Raw genomic sequence first — 21,948 nt, 5'->3', positions numbered from 1 at the left:
ATGCCTCAAAAGATGAGGATGATCTGCTGGTCAGTTCTCCCTTAATAACAGCCAATGTCTATATTAACGGGGGGAGGGGGAGGGGGGAGGGGGGAGGGGGGAGGGGGGGGAGGAGAACACTTGTATTGAAATTGTTGGACAGGATATGGAATTGCAGACAAGAATGGAGTATTTACTTGAATATTGATGGAGAAGAAGAAGAAAGAAGAATATATGGCTAAGCAGTAACATCCCACCTAGCCTCAACCGGAATCCTACAAACCATTAGTGGCATCCCACCACATACCACTGTATCTCACATCAAATCTAAATTTGACAGAATAAAAAAACAGACTTAAACAGTAAAAAGGAAAGGCCTAACCCAATCCTTAACTAATAAGGTAATATTAATTGATTAGGAAACTAAAATAATGAAGGAAACTGACTCAAAACAGGTTGGACTTATAGAATTTTAATCCAGCCTAACTACAGTACTTAGTACCAATCAAAATAAAGAAATAAAGACACCAAATTAACTAATCCTGTATGCCTAGCCTCTATCATATTATAGGCCCATTGAAGAAAATCCATTGGATTAAAGGCCCAACACATGCATAACCCAACCCAAAGTTTATTTCTTAATAAAATAAGCACATTTAGGTGATTTATCTGCATTAGGAAGTTCATTCAAATTTGTCACAAGAGATTTTTCGAGGTCCATCTTAGTCACTCTTTTGGTTGTGTTTGGAGGATTTCTTTTGGGTTTCACTTCCTTTTTTCTAGGATATCTTTTTGTTTGTTAAACATGAGTTATCATGCCTCAGAAAATGGCATACCAAAAATTTTCGAAACAGATGAAACAGATGATGCTAGTCAGACGCAGCTGAAATTTTACAAAATGAGTGATGCCAGAATTCCTAGTCGTTTGGAAGCTGGGATAAGCTTGTCCCTGTCTCGGAGATTATTCTGGATAAGTTTAGGCAAGATTTGGTATGATTTCTATTTCAATTTCAGATTGATATCATGAAACAGTAAATAAATAGATTTTTGATCGAGAAATTGAAATTAGAAGTTTTTTTTTTTTGGGTGAATAGAAATTAGAAGTTACAGAGTCCTAGAATCCTTCTATAAAAGGGGCTGCCTGTAAGCATTTTGGAGCAAGTTGAATGAAAGATTTCTCATGTTGCCTTTTTTGTTTTTTGATAAAGATAAGAGGTTGATTTCTGCTACTTGCTCGTAGCTTGGGTTTTCAACAATTAGTTCTCCTTATGGACGAGTATAGTTTCTCTCTAATGAGGTTAACCATCAGAGTCGATCTCACATCATCCATGGGATAATAAATATAATAATAACTAGCTAATAGCATGAATGAATAATAATTAATCATCTTATTACATTCATCATTAAGTGGGTAATAAATATAGCTACTAGCTAAGATAACACGAACATGTGAAATCAATGAGAGATATCGATCTTGAAGGCCACAGAATTAAGACCGGGTTGGTCTGGTTCAGTTGATGAGCTGCATTGGCTTCTTATTAAACCAATGGAGTGCCAATGCCACTACGGGAACCAACACTAGGAGGATTATAAATTTGCCTTCATTCGTATAAGGGAGCCAAGGAGCTGACCAAATATAAGTAAAAACCAGTAACGATTGGGCCAGTTGAACCGGACCACTATAAGAGTGTCCTTCCACAAGTCTAAAGATCATCATTGAAGAAGTAACGAAGCCTGCACAGTTGACTGCCGCGAATATGATGTACCCAACTCTGTCTTTACTCATCCAAATCGGATCTCCGGCTCGGAGTTTACCGTTGTTATAGTCTTCCTGCCAATTACCAGCCGGTGGGTTGATTCCGACCTCAAAAGTGATGGTGGCAATGAGAACAAGAATCACCATGAGTGTATTACGGACGTCGAGTGAAGTATCTTCACTGACACTGAAATTGAAGTAGTGCAAGAACCTGTGACGACGATGAATAGCTAGTTTTGATAGTTTGTTAGGTGAGAAAGGAAAAGGAAAAGGAAAAAGCTTGTTGATCATCTTCACTTGATTGTTCTTGTTGTGGAGGATGTTTGATATATTCTGTACTTCAAGTGGTTCTTCTGGGTGTCTCACTGATTCATCCAAATCTAAGGCTGTCCAACCATGATTGTTTTTGGCCTTCACATTTATTGCCCTTATAACCTTACAACCACCACTGCACAACATCTTCACTATCTGCGTGCACAAGGAAGGAATATATAGTAATGGTTAATCTCAAGCTAATTAGCTCAATATATAACTGAATCACTCATGGATCTTACTTTTCCAGTTTTCTGCTCTGTTTGCATGGTTGATCATAAGGAAGTACGGCAGCAACAGGGTTGGGTTGGGCCGGGTTGGGCCGGGCCGGGCCTTTTAAAGCCCCAGCCCAACCCCTTAGCTGGGCCCAGGCCCGGCCTAGCCCTGACTTAGGGCCAGAAAAATCCAACCCTGACCCGTCCTCAGGGTGGGGCCGGGTTGACTGTGATTGGCCTTGATCATAGGGGGGTCAGGGAGATGCATGGGCTGGCTAGGCTGGGAGGAAGAAGAAGAAGAAGAAGAAAGAAGAAAGAAAAAAAAAAAAAATTAGAAAGAACACAAAGAAGAAGACAGGGTCAAGTTGGGTTGGGCCGGGTTCAACCCGAGGCCTCAACCCCAGCCAGACCCGACCTTGACTCAGAGCCATTAATTCCCAACCCTGACCTGCCCTCAGGGCCAGGATATCTCAACCTAGGCCTTGTTCGGGGTCAAGGTGGACTCGAGTCGTGTGGGCCAAACTTGCATCCCTATAAGGAAGGAGTCATGGCCCCCTCTAAGATTCATGAATATTCTTATGTTTGAATGTCATGAATGAGAGAGAGAGAGAGAGAGAGAGAGAGAGCTTATAGATACTTGGGCACCTTCTCCTTAACGGCTAGCTTTTAAGGATGAGTTCTACCCAAATCCTCAACAAGTGATATTAGAGTCAATGTTATGGTGTAGATATCCTAAAACCCCAACAACTAAAAATAGTATTTACATTCCATCGTTCAACTTCGGGGGCATCCATTAACCAAGGCCTTTGACCGGTGTCCATAAAAAGATCGTGCACAGTAAGGGGTATGTTGGGGGGTAGATTTTTATGACCATTGATGTGGGCAATGATCCTTGACAGTGTGGTGAAGGAAAATTTTTTCCTTTTTCAATACTTCGTTAGGCGTCACTATGTCTAGTGAAATATTAAGTACTTCCTCTACTCATTTTAAGCTGAAAAGTAAAAGTAGGGATTACCTGATGTCGTCTTAAGGAGGTTGCAAGGTGCAATACAGTGTTGCCTTCCTGATCGGTCTTGCTTAGAAGCCTCTCCATTTTAAGCTCTTGAATCCATCTCAACAATGCTTTAACAGATTCCAATTGTCCATGTTTCACGGCCAAGTGAAGAGCTGTCTCCTTTAGAAACGTCTTCTTCCGAAGAGAATTGTTGCACTTGAAGATGATTTCATCCAAGACTTCAATGCTCCCTCCTGCCATGACTGCACAATGAAGTGGAGTTCTCTTCTCTCTTCCCTGGAGTTGACCCAGAGAAGAGTCTACCTTCAAGAGTTGCTTCACTATCTCTAGGTGCCCATTAGCAGCAGCCAAGTGCAAAGGGCTATACCCATTTGGGTTTAGCTTTCTAACAAAGGAAGGCTTCAGGTTTGTGATCTCTTCCACAAAACAGAGTTGCCCAGCATTTACAGCAACATGTAATGGAGTGTCTATGAAAGGGTTCTTATCAATGACCTCAAGAACATATGAATCTTCTTGGAGCACGACATACAATTCGTCGATATCTCCTGCCTTCGCCGCTTCATTCAATCTCTGATGAAGCATAGTCGCTATTATTGCCTTACTCTTTTCTCTGTTCTGTTATCAGTTTCTGCTTCTTCTTCTTCTTCTTCTTCTCTGTAGTAAAAATAAGGGTGGTCCAGTTAGCCGCCTAAGGAAGATACGCATAAGTCTAAAATTAATCCACATGACTATGGGATTAAGAGCCACGGCAAGTATATTGAAAACCCATGGAAGTAGGGTGCATATCCTCCCTGGTCCCTGGCTACCCCTAAAATTTTTAATATGGAAAGGCATCCCAAATCAGAATCAAGGTTTTAGAACTTGGAATCTGAAATAGAAGCGATTTGAATTGGAATTGGCTTGAATCGGTCTTTAAAAAAGTTTTGGTCTATCTTAATCTAGGGTCCATAGGCCAATCCTAAGGGGGAAGGCTAAGAAGTCAACATAAATCTACAATTATCAAGGGAGAGTCGGAGTGATTGTGATCATCTACGACGTGTTACCCGTAGTGGCCATAGCGGCCTGGACACATTGTCTTGCACAACGTCCGCCTTATCCCTGCCCGAATGCCTTACCTAAACAGGGGAAAGGAGTGTCTTTTATGGCACAAATATGATCCCGTGACCTCCCGAGGGGGCATGCCCTCAACTAGCAAGACACCAACCGAATGACAAAGCAGCTGTTCACAAAGCAAGCGATTCAAGCATGGATCGTATGTGTCTTAAGAAACAATGTAACCAATATTCTTTTTATAAGGAAAAGATGAACGTGCAAGACGTACGTTCGACACTTCTAGTAGTAAAGCTCATCCAATAATTTTAAGGATAAATTACACTGTGATCCCCTGAGGTTTGTCTTAAATACAGTGTGACTCCCTGTGTTTCTAAATTATACAATCGGCACCTTTAAGTAGACGGTTAATAATAAAATGTAAAATACCAACTTTACCCCTTTAACATGTAATACCAAAAACCTATTCAAACCCCAGAAAACAAGTGAAAGGCACTGTTTGACAACGTTACTATTGTTTTTGACTAAAAACGTATTTTGGTGTTACTATTACCAGAATAACGTTACTGGTTTCCTGAAAGGTGTTTGATAAACCTCTTCTAAAAACAGTTTTGTATTGATTAATATAAATTATAAAATTACCATTAATAGTAAAATACATATAAAGTCAATGATGTTAGGACATTAAAATTTATTAAAAATCTAAATAAAGTTTATATTAAAAAAAAAGACAGAGATGCACTAATAGGTTACTATAAATTACAAAAATGCCATTAACATTATAAATTACAAAAGTTTATGGATCGATTAGACATACAAAAGTTTTAAAAAATAAAAACAGGAAATGTCTCATTCGTTTTTTCATCTTCAAAACCAGAGAAGCAACAAAATTCATTCAAACTATCAACAAATAAAAAAAAAGACAAAAAAAAAAAAAAAAAAAAAAAAAAAAAAAAACAGAAAAGTTGACATTGTATGATGCTCATGACTATCTTCTATGAACAGTTGAATAAAAAGGGTCATGGTGGATTCGAACCACCATCCCCTTGGAACATGCTTGACACATCCTCATGTTCCAAGTACTCTACCAATTTGAGCTAAAGACCCAACAAGGAAAGTTTGAAATTTACAAGTAACCATGAGATCATGCCACAAACCATGCTTCAATGATAATACCCAATTGGGACCTTGCCACAACCCTTCCTAATGTTCTCACATGTATTGAACAAAACAAGTTGGTGCCTTTGGATATGCTCCACTTTCTTTGACATACAAATCAAGAACCCAAAGATCTAAGCTGCTCTGTGGCTTTCAACCAATTTTCAAAATGAAGCACCTCATTAACATCCTAGACGTTAAACTAATTGAGAATTGGTCACCTCATTAAAATGAAGCACCTCATTAACATTCAAGGATGTTGTACTTGAATGTATTGGTTTAATAGGCAGGCCATGGTAGCATCAATCCACTTATAATGATTATAGCAGCATCAATCCAACTATAAAGAACTAAACAGAAGTGCATTGGGTTCCAAATAAACACTTACTATCAAGAGAAGACATGGATGTATCAATCATATTATGGACTGCAAGGTATATGATAATGCATCAAGAGATATGGAAGCATATTAATCTTCACGTAAACAGCAAAACCCAAGCATGTATTTAAGGATGCATTAGAAGAGAATAGAGGTATACTCATGGACAACCAGAATCAAGCATGTATAAGAGAATGCAACAGAGGAGAGTAGAAGTATACTAATCTTCTAATGGACAGCAAGATCCAAACATGTATTCAAGGATGCAACATAGAAGAAAGAAGTATACTAATCTCCTAATGGACATCGAGATCCAATCATGTACATAAGATTACAATAGAAAAGATGGAAGTACATTAATCTTCTAATGGACAGCAAGATCCAAACCTATAAATTCCAAAGAATCAAACAGTAGATCATCAAGTGTAGCCAAATTAAACCGTTTGAATTTGTATACATTGGCATTGTCTTCTTCTATACTCAACAGAACATCATATACTCCTAGTTTTTGTCCACTGAAGATACTTGAAAGCTTTCAGATAATTTCAAAATCCCATAAACTAGAACTCAAACCTTGGAGTCCTTTGATGTATTTGAAGGAACAAATTTAGGTGGTTAATCATACCTTTCTTCTGCAGTGTCATCCATGGGTCACCAATAGTAATAAAGGCACAAAGATACGAAAAAGAAAAGCTTCTAATGGCTATTGTGTCCTTCCATGACTTTTCAAATAACTTGGAAAAGTCTGTGTCTTCTCTGTACCACACACAGTGAGAAACCTCTCCAATTAAACCACACATAGGAAATCTTCAAAGAAAATTCAAGGAAGCCTCTAAAGCATAGATTATGCATCGAGCAAAAAACTGAGGTAAAAATGACGAACAATAACAATGACTGCCATGAAAACGCATTGGCTGCAAGAGAACAACAAATATCTATTTGAGAGAGGAAAACAAAACCAACAAATTAGGGAAAATAGGAATCACGACTCGGGCTGATTCTTGCCATTCTAATGACTCTCTCTCTCTCTCTCTCTCTGTTTTCCTCCTTATTCCCCTGGCTCTAATTTTTCTGGGGAGTTTTGTACCATGAGGAAGGCGAATTTTTGCAAAGAGAAAATGCACCATATTCACATCACACAGCAAAAGTAAGGCAGAATTGAGGGACAACAACTATTAAATAAAATTTTAAGAACACCAGGATGGGTTTAATTACCAGAAAAAAAAAAAAAACGAAGGCGGCCCGAATATACCTCCACGCAATTCTGCAAAACCCCTATCCTGATTCTGACTCTAATTGGTTTTTGTTTTCAAAACAAATTTAAGGGATTTCGAAGATGCAGAGATTAGGGATTGTGCAGTGAAAAAGAAGAAGAAGCAGAAGAAAACAATAGAACTAACCCTAGATGGCGACAACGAGTTGTAGGCGGTAGGAGATCTCGAGCGGGCGAGCTTGAGGTTGGAGAAGTCAGCGCTGGAACTTGAGAGCTTGAGGTTCTTGTACAGGCTGGAGAAATCAGCGCTGGTAACGACAAGTTGCAGGTTCTTTGTCTCCTTCCCCGTATTTCCATGGAGGTTGAGAGAGGAGTGCTTTCAGGGAAGGGTCGAGCGAGAGTTGAGGGAGGAGACCTTTCTTCGGCTCCCTTTCTTTAAAACACGGGTAACACTTTTGGATTTTGAATCACAAGTGGTAATAACAACTATTATAAAAATGTTATTTTAGGCATAAATTATTATAAATCTTGATTTTTGTTATAAAAAACAAGTGAAACAAAACGGATTTAACAAACGGTTTTTTTGTTTCATTTGTGTTCGTAACGTTACTGGCAAAGAAACAGTCTGTTTATAACATTGTCAAACGGTGCCTTATTTTCGTTTCAGTTGAGCCGTCGTGGTTGTTACGTTGAAACAATGGCGGTTGTTCTTGATCCGTTCGCTTCCGGCTACATCTCCACTGCTCCTATCGGCTGAATTATAATTAATGGAAAGTTAATGGAATGGCAATATTGTAGTTTTTAGTAACTTAACTTGGAAAAAGACAAAGACTATGGGCATGAATAACGAATGGTTGAAGAATCATCTTCAACTTTTGGAATTGGTCACGGTAAGGCACAAGAGGGGAAATCAAATTGCAGCCTCTGGAACCGTCTCAAACAGCGTGAAATATCCAGATTTGGTGTGGCCTAGATCTGTTGGAACGATCCAAAACACCACAGCTCTAGAAATCAAGTGGTCTTTGGACTACAGATTTCTGAAATTGAAATCAGCGGTAACTGCAGGCTTAGCTTCGGTTCTGGTAGGTTGCAGATGTCGCTAGAAATTGAGTTTTTAATATCGAATGAAGGGATTTAGAGAAAGAGTATAGGAGAAAGAGTAATCAAATTTTACGGCCTTTCGGATGTCAATGGTCTGTTCAGATTCTCTTGTGAAGTTACTGCAACTCCATGAAAAATAGTGATTTGGGCTTTTAAGAGCTGAAGAAGTAAAAGGGTAGAGAGGAAAAATGGGGGAAAGCATCGTTTAGAAAAAGAAGAAAAAACGGAGGAATGGATGTTAGAAGATGGATATGTGGGCTCTCCATTTTTATTTTGTTTGAGGTCTCCAGTGTCTCTGCTTCTGGGGTATTCAGTAAGCCTTACTGTTTTCACGAAATTCTCAAATCTAGCAACATTAAATTCGCCATTACCGTCGATCAGTTGCGTTGAGCAGCACTCGTCCCCCATAAGTGATCCACAAATTAAACTCAGAACAAGAAAAGAGGAATAAAATAAAAAATTAAATGTTTTCCATTATTTCTTTTCAAACTGTTGCGAACCGTGTTGAATAGAAAGATTAGAATCAGAGATCAAACCCTTAAGAGAGAGAGAAGAATTACCTGAGCTAAGCGAGAAATCCAAAACAAAGACACAGATCGTCGCCGTTCCCTGAAAAGAAAACCAAGAAATTGGAACCATAGATCTAGGAAGATTCGACATTCACCTGCAACCATAGATATCTCAAATCCGTCAAGGAATAATTAATGGCGAAACTGGAACCAGACGAGAATTGAAAGGAGGTGACTGATTCGAGTAGAATTACTTTCCTCATCGTCGCAGGTCTGGATGACTGATTTGCGGAGTAGCAGGGAAGGGGGTGTGAAGTTTTAGGGATGCCCTATGGGCAAAATGGTAAGCTCACACCTCATTAAGGGGTTATATTAATCATTTGAAGGTAAACTTAACTAATACCGTAACACTTAACTAACGGAGTGGAGTTGATTGTAACAATTAACCTAAACTCAGGGGTATGACTGTATAATTTAGTAACTTAGGAGATCGTTTTGTATTAAGGACAAACTTCAAGAGATCAGTGTAATTTTTCCTTTTTTTTTTTTTAATAACTGCAAAACCGTGACAATGTCCAGCATAATATGGAAGCAACTCCATGGCCACCGGCGACCCTCAAAAGATGTAAAAAACTGTATCATCTGATCTGAGTCAATCCTTATCTCTAATATTTCGATCACTAGAACCATTGCCCTTTGAAAACCCTAAAGAAATTCCATTACTAAGGCCTTCACCCTGTCGCCTACACCAAAATTCATTCCCACAAAAACAACCTAATGACGCTTACATATGATAGAAACCCAGTCCGCCACATTATTAGAGAGTGCAGCTCAGGTTCATGTACGAGAACCATCTCGTATGCTCCTGATCATCTTGTCAGGTCAGGAGCATACGAGACAGGTCAGCATACGAAATAGTTCTTGTATGTGAACCTGAGCCAAACTCATTATTCGATTGACATAACATGCAATGTGCGAGTCACAAATAAAACTGCTTGATGCCCGTTTGGGAGCTTGGAAAGTAAATCTTTGACATGAAATCAATTTAGAGCAGAATCTGAGGCAAGATTATAACAAAAATCTAGAAAATAAAGATATAATACCAAACAAGATGAAAATAGTTAGTTTATATATATATATAATTAGAAGTTATAGAGTCCTATAATCCTTCTATAAAAGGGGCTGCCTGTAAGCATTTTGGAGCAAGTTGAATGAAAGATTTCTCATGTTGTCTTTTTTGGTTTTTTGATAGAGATAAGAGGTTGATTTCTGCTACTTGCTCGTAGCTTGGGTTATCAACAATTAGTTCTCCTTATGGACGAGTATAGTTTCTCTCTAATGAGGTTAACCATCAGAGTCGATCTCACATCATCCATGGGATAATAAATATAATAATAACTAGCTAATAGCATGAATGAATAATAATTAATCATCTTATTACATTCATCATTAAGTGGGTAATAAATATAGCTACTAGCTAAGACAACAAGAACATGTGAAATCAATGCCGAATTAAGACCGGGTTGGTCTGGTTCAGTTGATGAGCTGCATTGGCTTCTTATTAAACCAATGGAGTGCCAATGCCACTACGGGAACCAACACTAGGAGGATTATAAATTTGCCTTCATTCGTATAAGGGAGCCAAGGAGCTGACCAAATATAAGTAAAAACCAGTAACGATTGGGCCAGTTGAACCGGACCACTATAAGAGTGTCCTTCCACAAGTCTAAAGATCATCATTGAAGAAGTAACGAAGCCTGCACAGTTGACTACCGCGAATATGATGTACCCAACTCTGTCTTTACTCATCCAAATCGGATCTCCGGCTCGGAGTTTACCATTGTTATAGTCTTCCTGCCAATTACCACCCGGCGGGTTGATTCCGACCTCGAAAGTGATGGTGGCAATCAGAACAAGAATCACCATGAGTGAATCACGGACGTCGAGTGAGGTATCTTCTCTGACCCTGAAATTGAAGTAGTGGAAGAACCTGTGACGACGATGAATGGCTAGTTTTGACTGTTTGGTAGGTGAGAAGGGAAAAGTTAAAGGGAAAAACTTGTTGATCATCTTCACTTGATTGTTCTTGTTGTGGAGGATGTTTGATATATTCTGTACTTCAAGTGGTTCTTCTGAGTGTCTCACTAACTCATCCAAATCTAAGGCTGTCCAACCATCATTGTTTTTGGCCTTCACATTTATTGCCCTTATAACCTTACACCCACCACTGCACAACATCTTCACTATCTGCGTGCACAAGGAAGGAATATATAGTAATGGTTAATCTCTAGCTAATTAGCTCAATATATAACTGAATTTCTCATAGATCTTTACTTTTCCAGTTTTCTTCTCTGTTTGCATGGTTGATCATAAGGAAGTAGGATTGCAACAGGGTCGGGTTGGGCTGGGCCGGGCCTTTTAAAACCCCAGCCCAACCCCTTAGCTGGGCCCAGGCCTGGCCTAGCCCTGACTTTGGGTCAGAAAAATCCAACCCTGTCCCGCCCTCAGGGTGGGGTCGGGCTGACCGTGATTGGCCCTGATCATAGGGGGTCAGGGAAATGCATGGGCTGGCTAGGCTGGGAGGAAGACGAAGAAGAAGAAAGAAGAAAGAAAAAAAAAATTAGAAAGAACACGAAGAAGAAGATAGGGTCGGGTTGGGCCGGGCCGGGTTCAACCCGAGGCCTCAACCGTAGCAAGACCCGACCTTGACTCAGAGCCAGTAGTTCCCAACCCTGACCCGTCCTCAGGGCCAGGATATCTCAACCCAGGCCTTGTTCGGGGTCAAGGCGGGCTCGAGCCGTGTGGGCCAAACTTGCATCCCTATAAGGAAGGAGTCATGGCCCTCTCTAAGATTCATGAATATTCTTATGTTTGAATGTCATGAGAGAGAGAGAGAGAGAGAGAGAGAGAGAGAGAGAGAGAGAGAGAGAGAGAGAGAGAGAGAGAGAGAGAGCTTACTTATAGATACTTGAGCACCTTCTCCTTAATGGCTAGTTTTTAAGGATGAGTTCTACCCAAATCCTCAACAAGTGATATTAGAGTCAATGTTATAGTACAGATATCCTAAGGCCCCAACAACTAAAAATAGTATTTACGTTCTATCGTTTAACTTCAGTCACGGGGGCATCCATTAACCAAGGCCTTCGACCAGTGTCCATAAAAAGATCATGCACAGTAAGGGGTATGTTCGGGGGCAGATTTTTATGACCATTGATGTGGGCAATGATCCTTGACCGTGTGGTGAAGGAAATTTTTTTCCTTTTTCAATACTTCGTTAGGCGTCACTATGTCTAGTGAAATATTAAGTACTTCCTCTACTCATTTTAAGCTGAAAAAGTAAAAGTAGGGATTACCTGATGTCGTCTTAAGGAGGTTGCAAGGTGCAATACAGTGTTGCCTTCCTGATCGGTCTTGCTTAGAAGCCTCTCCATTTTAAGCTCTTGAATCCATCCCAACAAGGCTTTAACAGTTTCCAATTGGCCATGTTTCACGGCCAAGTGAAGAGCTGTCTCCTTTAGAAACGTCTTCTTCCGAAGAGAATTGTTGCACTTGAAGATGATTTCATCCAAGACTTCAATGCTCCCTCCTGCCATGACTGCACAATGAAGTGGAGTTCTCTTCTCTCTTCCCTGGAGTTGACCCAGAGAAGAGTCTACCTTCAAGAGTTGCTTCACTATCTCTAGGTGCCCATTAGAGGCAGCCAAGTGCAAAGGGCTATACCCATTTGGGTTTAGCTTTCTAACAAAGGAAGGCTTCAGGTTTGTGATCTCCTCCACAAAACAGAGTTGCCCAGCATTTACAGCAACATGTAATGGAGTGTCTATGAAAGGGTTCTTATCAATGACCTCAAGAACATATGAATCTTCTTGGAGCACGACATACAATTCGTCAATATCTCCTGCCTTCGCCGCTTCATTCAATCTTTGATGAAGCAGAGTCGCCATTGCCTTACTCTTTTCTCTGTTATCAGTTTTCAGTTTCTTCTTCTTCTTCTTCTTCTTCTCTATAGTTAAATAAGGGTGGGCCAGTTAGCCGCTTAAGGAAGATACGCATTAGTCTAAAATTAATCCACATGACTATGGGATTAAGAGCCACGGCAAGTATATTGAAAACCCATGGAAGTAGGACGCATATCCTCCCTCCTCCCTGGTCCCTGGCTTCCCCTAGAATTTTTTATATGGAATGACATCCCAAATCGGATCAGGACCGTCTCTAGGGAGCCTAGCGCCCAGGGTGTTGTCACGGGGTATCCAGCGGTTGAGCTGTGCCGCACACGTCTTGGCGCATACCTAGGGATGTGTGCGGCAGAGCCCAATGGTTGGCAGCACCCTGGGCGTGTTGGGCTCCCTGGTGACGAGCTGAATTCTCCCAAATCAGAATCAAGGTTTTAGAACATGGAATCTGAAATAGAAGTGATTTGAATTGGAATTGGCTTGAATCGGTCTCTAAAAAAGTTTTGGTCTATCCTAATCTAGGGCCCATAGGCCAATCCTAAGGGGAAAGGCTAAGAAGCCAACATAAATCTACAATTATCAGGGGAGAGTCGGAGTGATCGTGATCATCTACGATGCGTTGTCCGTAGCAACCATAGTGGCTTAGACACATCACCTCGTACAATGTCCACTTTACCCCTGCCTCTAATGCCTTCCCCGAGTAGGGGGAGGGGTGTCTTTTATGGCACAAATGTGATCCCGTGACCTCCTGGGGAGCATGCCCTCAACTAGCAAGACACCGACTGAAACAATCATAGATCGTATGTGTCTTAAGCATAGTTATTAAGGCATCGCCAAGGCAGGCTCCTTGGTCGCCTTGGATGCCTTGGGTGCCATGGCGGGCACTTTACGTCTATAACGGTGTCGCCTTGATTTTTTACCCTTTAAAACACCATAGTCGCCTTCCCGCCTTATAACTATAGTCTTAAGAAACAATCTAACCAATATTCTTCTTATGAGGAAAAGATGAACGTGGAAGACGTACTGGTAAAGCTCGTCTAATAATTTTAATGGTGTGGTTTCGTGCAATAGCTGTTTACCACTTTTTATAAAGTTAATGGTGGTGTGCAGTTTTCATGCAACATCCTTTACCTTTTGAAGAAATTAAAATCTAACGAATTCTGTTATTATACTTTATTAAAGAGAAAAGAAGTTACATCACAGATGATAAAGTCTTTTTTGCTTACCATTATTAGCAAGATCATGAGCGATAGAAATACAAACATTCTTAAACATAGACAACATATGAGTTTTAATGTCCCATAAAATAGTAATTCTATTTTAATTTGTGTAGGTTTCAGTTCCTCTGGACTAACTTTGACTGGCTAGGCCTTTCTCATCTTGATTCAGGGACAATTTAGGTTTTTTGATGCTCGGTCATTATTGCTAACGATGGAACAAAAACATTACATTTTTGCGATCCTTCAAGGTTTGACCCATGCTGCCTCCATTGGGTTGAAGATAAAAGAAATTTGGTGTGATAATCCATGTATCACTCAATCTCTTCCATCTCCAACCAAATGTCTATGGCCATGGTTTTTGTTTGATAGTTATCTATATATAGCAAACTCAACGCTTGATGTACAGTTTAGACTTATCACTAATGGGTTCTGTATGACTATGGCCAAAAATCTGGCAAAAAATGCTTGTACACCTCCTTCTTTGTAATATAGTTTTTCTTGGTTTCATCCCAAAAAAAAAAAAAAAAAAAAAAAAAAAAAAAAAAACTCTCATAACCAGTTATATGTCTTTTGAGTTCGTCAGGTCATCAGATCCGGAAAAAATTTGGTTGCAACCCGGGTTGCAGTTATGTTGCTGCTGCTCCCAATTGTAGGTGCAAACTTGGAATAATCCCCTTCCCCTTTGGGTTCACAAATACTCTCTTAGGTTTTAGTATTTTTCAAAATACCCTTTAGGATTCCAAACCAACGCCTATGATTGGGAATGGCTACAACCCGGGCAGCAGCCAAATTTTGCCCACCAGATCCATGCAATCAATCTAGATGTCGAGAGAATCGTATTCCATTGCCCCTATATGCTGTAGTCCTTGGATCAATCCTTTTGCTTCGACCTCTTGAGCATTCCCTGCAAAGCCAAAGTCCGCAGATGCAATAATAAAGATTTTTTTTGATAAATCATCACAAAACACCATCCTTCTTCTCCTGTTTCCTTGGAGAAACTCCTATCACATATAAGGGTTAAAGAATTGGGGTAGGCAAGTTCAAGTTACTGTGATCTGGTCAGAGTAGGCTTTGGGTCCTTCAATGTGTCTTGTGGTGGGGGGAAGGAGAGAAGACCTAGATCTAATCCACTGGTTACATTATGGAGAATGACATAAGGGTGTTTGGGGGGGGGGGGGGGTGCTGTGAGAAAGAACATTGTTCCCTTGCAGTCCATATAAAATAACAGGTGATAGAAAAAACCGAAAGTAAAAAATACCGATCCTGTGAAAATGCATCTTTGGTGAACTGTAATTTTTTGAAAAGATCAAGATGGAACTTGAAGGTACTCCAATTCCAGTCCTAAAATACCTGTCGCCCAAATCCTTTTAGAGAGAGGGCATGAGAGAAAAAGGTGCCATACAGTTTATTTTTCCAATATACAGAAAACAATCCGGTGAGTTTCTCTGTAGGCCATGGTTTGAGGTATTGGTATCATATCAACTGTACCAGTTTTGCTACTCATCGATACCATATTGGTAGCACTGTACAAACAAGAGGTAAAAGTATCCAAAAACTCATTTTTAAAGAAGAATAACGGGCAAAATTGTGCATTACAGCCTATCCAAGCCTACAATATCGTATCAGTTTTGTAGGTTATCGATACCCATTCCAATACCGTGCATTAAAACCAAGGTGCAAGTTGTATGTTACTGATTTTGATTAGACATATACATATAAAAGAACTCTAAAGTTTTAACGGGAAAATAAAACAGGGAAAAAAAATCAGAATTCTGCAGAGATTTATAATAAAATACCGAAAAAAAAAAGGAAGGATAAACCTAAACCAAAACCAGAAATATTAATGTGGAGATGAGACATATGGCGAGTTAGTGCGTGAATCTAAAGCAAAATCGTTGCTCTTTGAGATTCGTAAATCATAAATCTAACGATTTGTTCGATTCAGACACTCAATATAAGTCTCATCAATGGCGTTGCGTTGCATGTTGCAGGTCGCACTCATACGGACAAACAACTACGGTCTTGTACCCATTAATTAATGTCTCTCCACCCCTTTATTTACGGATAGATCCAGATTTTCGAACCGGTGCTTAGATTGCAGTTAAAACCATTAACTCATCCGTCACGACTCACGAGTCACGAATCGCCTTCTCAGTTTGGGATGCACCGGTTCCTTAGGGACCGGTCAGCTTAGGGAGGGACCAGTCAAGAGTTATAATCCAATTATGAAGCGTTTCTTGGCCTGATGATCAAGGTTTTAAGAATCAAGAATCAGATCGGTAAATCCGCCGGTTCGGATCAAATTGGCTGTGATCTGACATGACAGAATTCACACCTAAAAACCTTGAAAAAAAAAACCTATTTTTGGATCTGAGGACCGATTCTAGGGTTCTTGAGCATTGCTTCAGACCAATTCAAAGGTAGAAACTTGATTCAAAGGTACAAAAATAAATGAATTACATACAATTAATGAATTCTCATCAATCATGGAAAATTGTCAGTTTTGATACAAGGCCATGCAGCTTTAGATTTTGTTACAAATGAAAAATTACAGCAAAAAATTAGATGGAAAGCTTAATCATGCTCCAAAGTTGGAATATAATCTCAACCATGAGATCAGGATTATCAGGATCTATGCTGACGAGTATACTCCCAGAGAGCAATGGCACCGCTGACATGAACATTCAACGATCTAACAACTCCCAACTGAGGAATCTCAATACAAGCATCTAGAACATGGATTATATCTACGGGAATGCCTTCCTTTTCACGCCCCAGAACAAGAACCTGCAAAAAGATGCATGGGGTTAAGTAAAACTTCCAATGACTGATCAAACACAGAAATTTCTGAATCAATTCCAGCAAAAGGTAAATACATCCCCAGGGCTGGGAAAAAAAAACAATGAAGTGAGACTACTCTCTTGCAAACTGAAGTGAGATGAAAAATTATCCTTCATGCTATTCACAAAATACTATGAACCACTTCCATTATGACTGACAGTCACTTCACATCCTGTTACAACATATCTTCTGGTCACAAGTTATAAAAAATGTAATCCAATATATTTTACAGGGAGCAGTACGTGGATTGCTGGTAAGTCATTTGGATAAAGAGTATGTGGACTGCTGGCATTTTCCTTGATTTGGATGAAGTCCCAAAAGAAATGTAGAAGAGCTTAGGAATTTGTGGTTTATCTTGGCTCACCAAGTTGTTTAATAAAATTATGAGCACAAGGAAAAGGGACAGATGAATGGAGGAGAAACATTGTGGTTCCAATTTACAAAAATAAAAGTGATATTCAGAGCTGCAATAACTATAGAGGCATAAAACTATTGAGCCATACTATGAAATTATGGGAGAGAGTAATTGAAGCCCACCTGAGAAGAGAAGCTAACATATTGAAAAACTAATTTGGTTTTATGCCAGGTAGATCCACAAGAAGCTATATACTTACTCAAGAGGCTCATGAAATGGATCTAGAGTTTGCAAGAAGGATCTCCATATGGTCTTTATTGACCTAGAAAAAGCCTATGATTGAGTCCCTACTCCCTAGAGAGTTAATTTAACATGTAGTAGAGAGGAGAAGGCTGTCTGAGTAAATTTGTGAAAATAATTAAAGATATGTATGATGAGGTGGTGACTAGTGTGAGAACCGTGGGAGGTCAAAGTAGTGAATACCCAATTACAATTGTGTTATATCAAGGATCAGCTTTAAGCCCTTATTTGTTTGCACTTATCATGGATGATTTAACCAGAAACATTCAAGATGAGGTTCCTTGGTGTATGCTTTTTGCTGATGATACTGTTTTGGTGGATGAGCCATGAGACAAGCAGGGAATAATGCCAAGTTGGAGTTATGGAGATCAACCTTGGAATTAAAAGGTTTTAAGATAAGTAGAAAGAAGACGGAGTATATGCTGTGTAACTTTAATTACACAAGAACAGATAATGAGATGGTAAAAATTGATGAGACGAAGATTCCACAAAGAGATTATTTTAGGTATCTGGGTTTAGTAAAAAATAAAGAAGGTGATATAGAGGATGATGTTTCACAGAGCCGGCTATGATGGATGGTGTGGAATGTTAGGTAGTTAAGAAGCATCATGTAGATAAACTGTGTAGCAGAGATGAGGATGTTGAGATGGATGTGTAGCAAAACTAGGAAGGATAAAGTAAGGAATGATCATATTAGAGCTGATTTGGGAGTAGCTCCAATACATGATAAGCTACAAGAAAGTCGTTTGAGTTGGCACGGCCATGTTCAACGGAGGCCTTTGGATGCTCCAATATGGAGGAGTAATTATATTTAGACTGAAGTAACTAAAAGAGCCAGGGGCAGACCAAAAATGACCCTAGGAGAAGTGGTGATGAAAGGCATACATAGCTTAGGCCTTGTATAAAGTATGACCACAAATAGAGCTGATTAGAGGGAAAGGATCCATGTAGCCAACCCCATTTAATTGGGATAAGGCTGAGGAGTTGTGTGTAGATTGGTTAGGTTCCACCCAGACCCACCCTCTATGAGGTGAGGTGAATCTTATTGAGCTTATTTTTAAGCTCCACTGATTTTTGATTTAGTATTGTAGCTCACAGGTTAGGCTAGGATTGGTTAAATTCCAATCTGAGGTTGTGTCAGCTGTTCAATTACTTGGCCTATTCCTTGGAACCCTAATCCATTATTGGAGGAGGGCCAAGGGGAATTACGTAAATTCTAGATATTCTATCATTGGGTCATAGAGTAGTTACTCAGAAAGATGAAGAAGAAGATAACTTAACCCAGAAATAGATGCCTAAAACACATAGTGCAAATAAATTGTGATTTGTTGGGTTGGCAATTCTTGACCCCACTTGATCCCAATCCCCCCCCCTTTTTACTGGACATGGATTGACATTTTCAAGGTCACCAACAAACAGGTTGGATAAAAATCCTTTTGTGAAACAACACCACCTTAACTTTAAATCTTGCATTTTGAAGTTCCACAGGCTTGAAGTTGCAGCAGGACTGAAACTGGAAAAAAAATCGGTCGATGATCATGGTCACCCTGTTCCCCCGTCGGCCCTCCTGACTGGTCTGATTGGCCGTGCTTCTGGCTGCATCTCTTTCTGAGATGTCGTTTCCCTCTCCCAACCCTGCTTCTTCTTCTCCTCCCTCACCTGACCCCATCTCCCCTGCCACCAGCTCCCCTCTGCTACTACTTGGGCCTCTATCCTCAACGATGGCTCTGCTCCTTCATCCGATGGCCTTCCTCTCCATTTTGTCCCTCCTGCCATGGATGGCTCGACCAAGGTAGCTGTTTGCCCTGACGCTGTTCTGGAGTTCAAAGTCAAGCTTTGGGAAAATAGCCTGGTAGGTAATTTCCTTGGCTCGCGACCACCATTCCAAATTGTCAAAGCTTCTCTCTCCAAGCAGTGGAGACCTCAAGGATCCCTGGATGTTTCTCTGCTGGACAATGGGTTGTCCTGTTCAAGTTTTCCTCTGCATCTGACAAGCTTCGAGCCTTAGAAGGGGGTCCCTGGCTGATTGGTAAGAAACCAATATTTCTCCGGCAATGGCATCCCCATCTGCAACTCCGGCGACTGGACCTTACTTCGATCTCCCTTTGGATTACCTTGCCTGGTCTGTCCCTACTTTACTGGTGCACCGATGGACTCAGCTCTCTGGGATCTGTCTTGGGTAAACCTTTATTCTCAGATGTTAGGACCAGGCGCAAAGACCGCCTGGCTTATGCAAGGCTCTGTGTGGAAGTCTCAGCGCAAGATTTGCTCCCCTCCTTCATCAAGGTCAGTGAAGGCGACGACTACTCCTTCGAGCAAGAAATCGATTACGATTGGAAGCCTCCCCAATGCTCAGTCCTCGATCGAGCCCTCTGTTTCGGCGCTTCATCGTCTACAGATGTTCAGCCTTCGTCAATGATTGCTGGCGAGATGCTTCCTCCTCATCAAAGCTCTCTCCACCACCGTCAAAGATCTCAGGGTAGAAGAAGATACAGATCCAACCACCGGAACTCGAAAGCTCCGGCGACGCAGGCAATTGGCAGAATTGAGCCTATCGGGGGTTCCCAGCAGGCTGCTCTGACTCAGAACAGATTCAGCCTTTTGGTTGACGATGACGACTCTGAGACCCTTGATTGCCCCGAAAAGATCTCTTTTGATGTTCTCCCTCGCAGCAGATCCAGGATGTCGGAAACCCCAGCAGCAGACCCCCCCTTTTCTAGCTCTCTCGCTGACTCTTCCACCGCGATTGAAGCTCTGCCCTCGCTGCTCCCCTTGGGAAGTCTCCATCTGCCTCCCTCTACTTCTGCGTTGATTTCTCAGGCCTCGTCCATCCAAGGCCTTTTAGAGATAAGTGCCACGTTAGGGTTCTTGCCTTCGTCTTCTCTGGGTTCCACTGCTGTTGAGGGTATTTCAAAAGTAGCCCCTCCTGCCTTGACCCATATTTCCTTGGCCTCTTCGGTTCTTGGGCCAGCCAGAACATTACCCCATCTCTTAACCCATTCTGTTATCGGGTCGGGTATTTTGCCCAACCCATCCTTACCCCTTAACCCAGATTCTTATTCTCCTTCACCCGTAACCCCTGCTACTCAGCAAAATTGCCCTTCCGGCTTGTTTTCTTGCCATTGCTCCTACAAGCGAAGGTACCGCAGTGCTACCAAATCTCGATCTGTTATGGCTAGACTCTTGGAGTCCCCTCTGCCCCTCCTCCCTCTTCCTCAATGATCCAAGGCCTTATTTGGAATACCCGAGGCCTCAACTTTGCCTCGAAGCAAGCCTCTGTTCGTGTAAGGATTCGTTCCTCTCGCCCTTTCTTCTGCTGTCTCCTTGAAACTCACATAAAAAAGCATTGCTCTGCTAAAATTCTCTCTTCCATCGCTCCAGGTTGGTCTCTCCTTTCCAATTATTCCTCCCATCCGAATGGCTGTATCTGGGTTATCTGGGATCCTAAAAAAATATCCATCTCCCTCCTTCCTCTTCCTCGCAATTCATCCACCTTAGCTTCTCTGATCCTCTGGGCCACTCTTCCTTCCTTCTCTCGGCCATCTATGCCCTCAACTGTTCCATCCAAAGGTCCCTTCTCTAGGATGATTTGCGGGTCATTGCTGGCAGCATTGGTGATCTTCCTTGGGGTCTTGGAGGTGACTTTAATGTCATCCGTTTCAGCTCTGAAAAACAGGGGGGTAACCACCTTGATTTGGAGGCAATGGACAATTTTAATGCTTGGATTGATGACATTGGGGTTAATGACCTTCGCTGGACAGGCTTTCCTCTTACTTGGAGCAATAAAAGAACTGGTAGCCACCGTATCAGTTGCAAGCTGGATAGAGTTTTAGTCAATGAAGCTTGGCTTTCATCCTTCCCCTCCTCCCAAGCAACTTTTGATAACCCAGACATTTCAGACCATTCCCCCATAAACCTTGCCATACAGCCTTACATCTCCTTCGGGCCCAAGCCTTTCAAGTACTTTGACATGTGGTCAGCACATACCTCCTTCTTACCAACAGTTTTGGAGGCTTGGTCCAAACCTGTGCGTGCTTTTTCCTCTTCCCTTATTGCCTTCTCCCGTAAGCTTCGCAATGTTAAGGAAGCTCTCAAGCTTTGGAATAGGAACACCTTTGGTGATATATCTCTTCAAGTCACTGATTGTAAAGAAAGGCTTGCCAATGTTCAGTTCCAGCTGCAGGCAGATTTGCACAATATTTCCCTTGCTGAGACCGAGAAGGACATTTCTACTGAATTTTCCTCCTTGCTCTCCCAGGAAGAGAGCTTCCTAAGCAGAAATCAAGAATTAAATGGCTTGATTTGGGGGATTCAAATTCAGCTTATTTCCACCGATCAGTCAAGGCCAATGTCAATGCTAGCTCCATCACTCAGCTCACTTCCATTGATGGTACTACTGTTACTACTGTAAAGGACATAAAGGATCTGGCTGTTCAGCACTTTACTGGCATCTTCAATGCCCCTTTGATGGGAAATGCTCCTCTTCAAAACCACCTGCTCAACAAGTTCCTGCCTGCCAGCCACATAGATGCTCTGAGTTCTATCCCCAAAGAAGATGAGATTTTGAAAGCTGCTCATTCTCTCAAAGTGTC

At 41.1% G+C, this 21,948-nt stretch overlaps 3 protein-coding genes across 4 annotated transcripts in view; all 3 read right to left on the bottom strand.

Annotated features, from left to right (window-relative positions):
• Positions 1 to 1,489: 1,489 nt before the first annotated feature.
• Positions 1,490 to 3,859, bottom strand: LOC122665947 (ankyrin repeat-containing protein BDA1-like). Its single transcript, XM_043862072.1, has 2 exons — positions 3,278 to 3,859; positions 1,490 to 2,203 (listed from the first exon to the last, which is right to left on the bottom strand). The coding sequence occupies exons 1-2, from the start codon at positions 3,857 to 3,859 to the stop codon at positions 1,490 to 1,492; spliced, it is 1,296 nt and encodes a 431-aa protein (XP_043718007.1).
• A 6,361-nt stretch (positions 3,860 to 10,220) lies between these two features.
• LOC122665946 (ankyrin repeat-containing protein BDA1-like) lies at positions 10,221 to 12,631 on the bottom strand. The gene is made up of 2 exons (XM_043862071.1): positions 12,041 to 12,631; positions 10,221 to 10,934 (listed from the first exon to the last, which is right to left on the bottom strand). The coding sequence occupies exons 1-2, from the start codon at positions 12,629 to 12,631 to the stop codon at positions 10,221 to 10,223; spliced, it is 1,305 nt and encodes a 434-aa protein (XP_043718006.1).
• Positions 12,632 to 16,315: 3,684 nt separating this feature from the next.
• The window catches only part of LOC122663896, a 217,148-nt gene continuing 211,515 nt past the window's right edge, over positions 16,316 to 21,948 (bottom strand). For both annotated transcript variants that reach the window (XM_043859564.1, XM_043859565.1), the window contains one exon: positions 16,316 to 16,647. In XM_043859564.1, the coding sequence (XP_043715499.1) occupies positions 16,486 to 16,647 (162 nt within the window). In that variant the 3' untranslated portion in view covers positions 16,316 to 16,485. The remainder of the gene's footprint in view (positions 16,648 to 21,948) is intronic.

The sequence above is a fragment of the Telopea speciosissima genome, chromosome 6 (assembly GCF_018873765.1).
Source record: "Telopea speciosissima isolate NSW1024214 ecotype Mountain lineage chromosome 6, Tspe_v1, whole genome shotgun sequence".
Lineage (NCBI taxonomy): Eukaryota > Viridiplantae > Streptophyta > Magnoliopsida > Proteales > Proteaceae > Telopea > Telopea speciosissima.
This window is presented reverse-complemented; position numbering and strand designations above follow the sequence as displayed.

What these genes read in the sequence shown, in the direction of transcription:
- LOC122665947 (XM_043862072.1), bottom strand. Translation starts at nt 3,859, where the DNA reads ATGCTTCATCAGAGATTGAATGAAGCGGCGAAGGCAGGAGATATCGAC. An exon ending in CCTCCTTAAGACGACATCAG is followed by an intron (nt 2,204 to 3,277) that starts GTAATCCCTACT and finishes TTGTGCACGCAG; the next exon opens with ATAGTGAAGATGTTGTGCAG.
- LOC122665946 (XM_043862071.1), bottom strand. Translation starts at nt 12,631, where the DNA reads ATGGCGACTCTGCTTCATCAAAGATTGAATGAAGCGGCGAAGGCAGGA. An exon ending in CCTCCTTAAGACGACATCAG is followed by an intron (nt 10,935 to 12,040) that starts GTAATCCCTACT and finishes TTGTGCACGCAG; the next exon opens with ATAGTGAAGATGTTGTGCAG.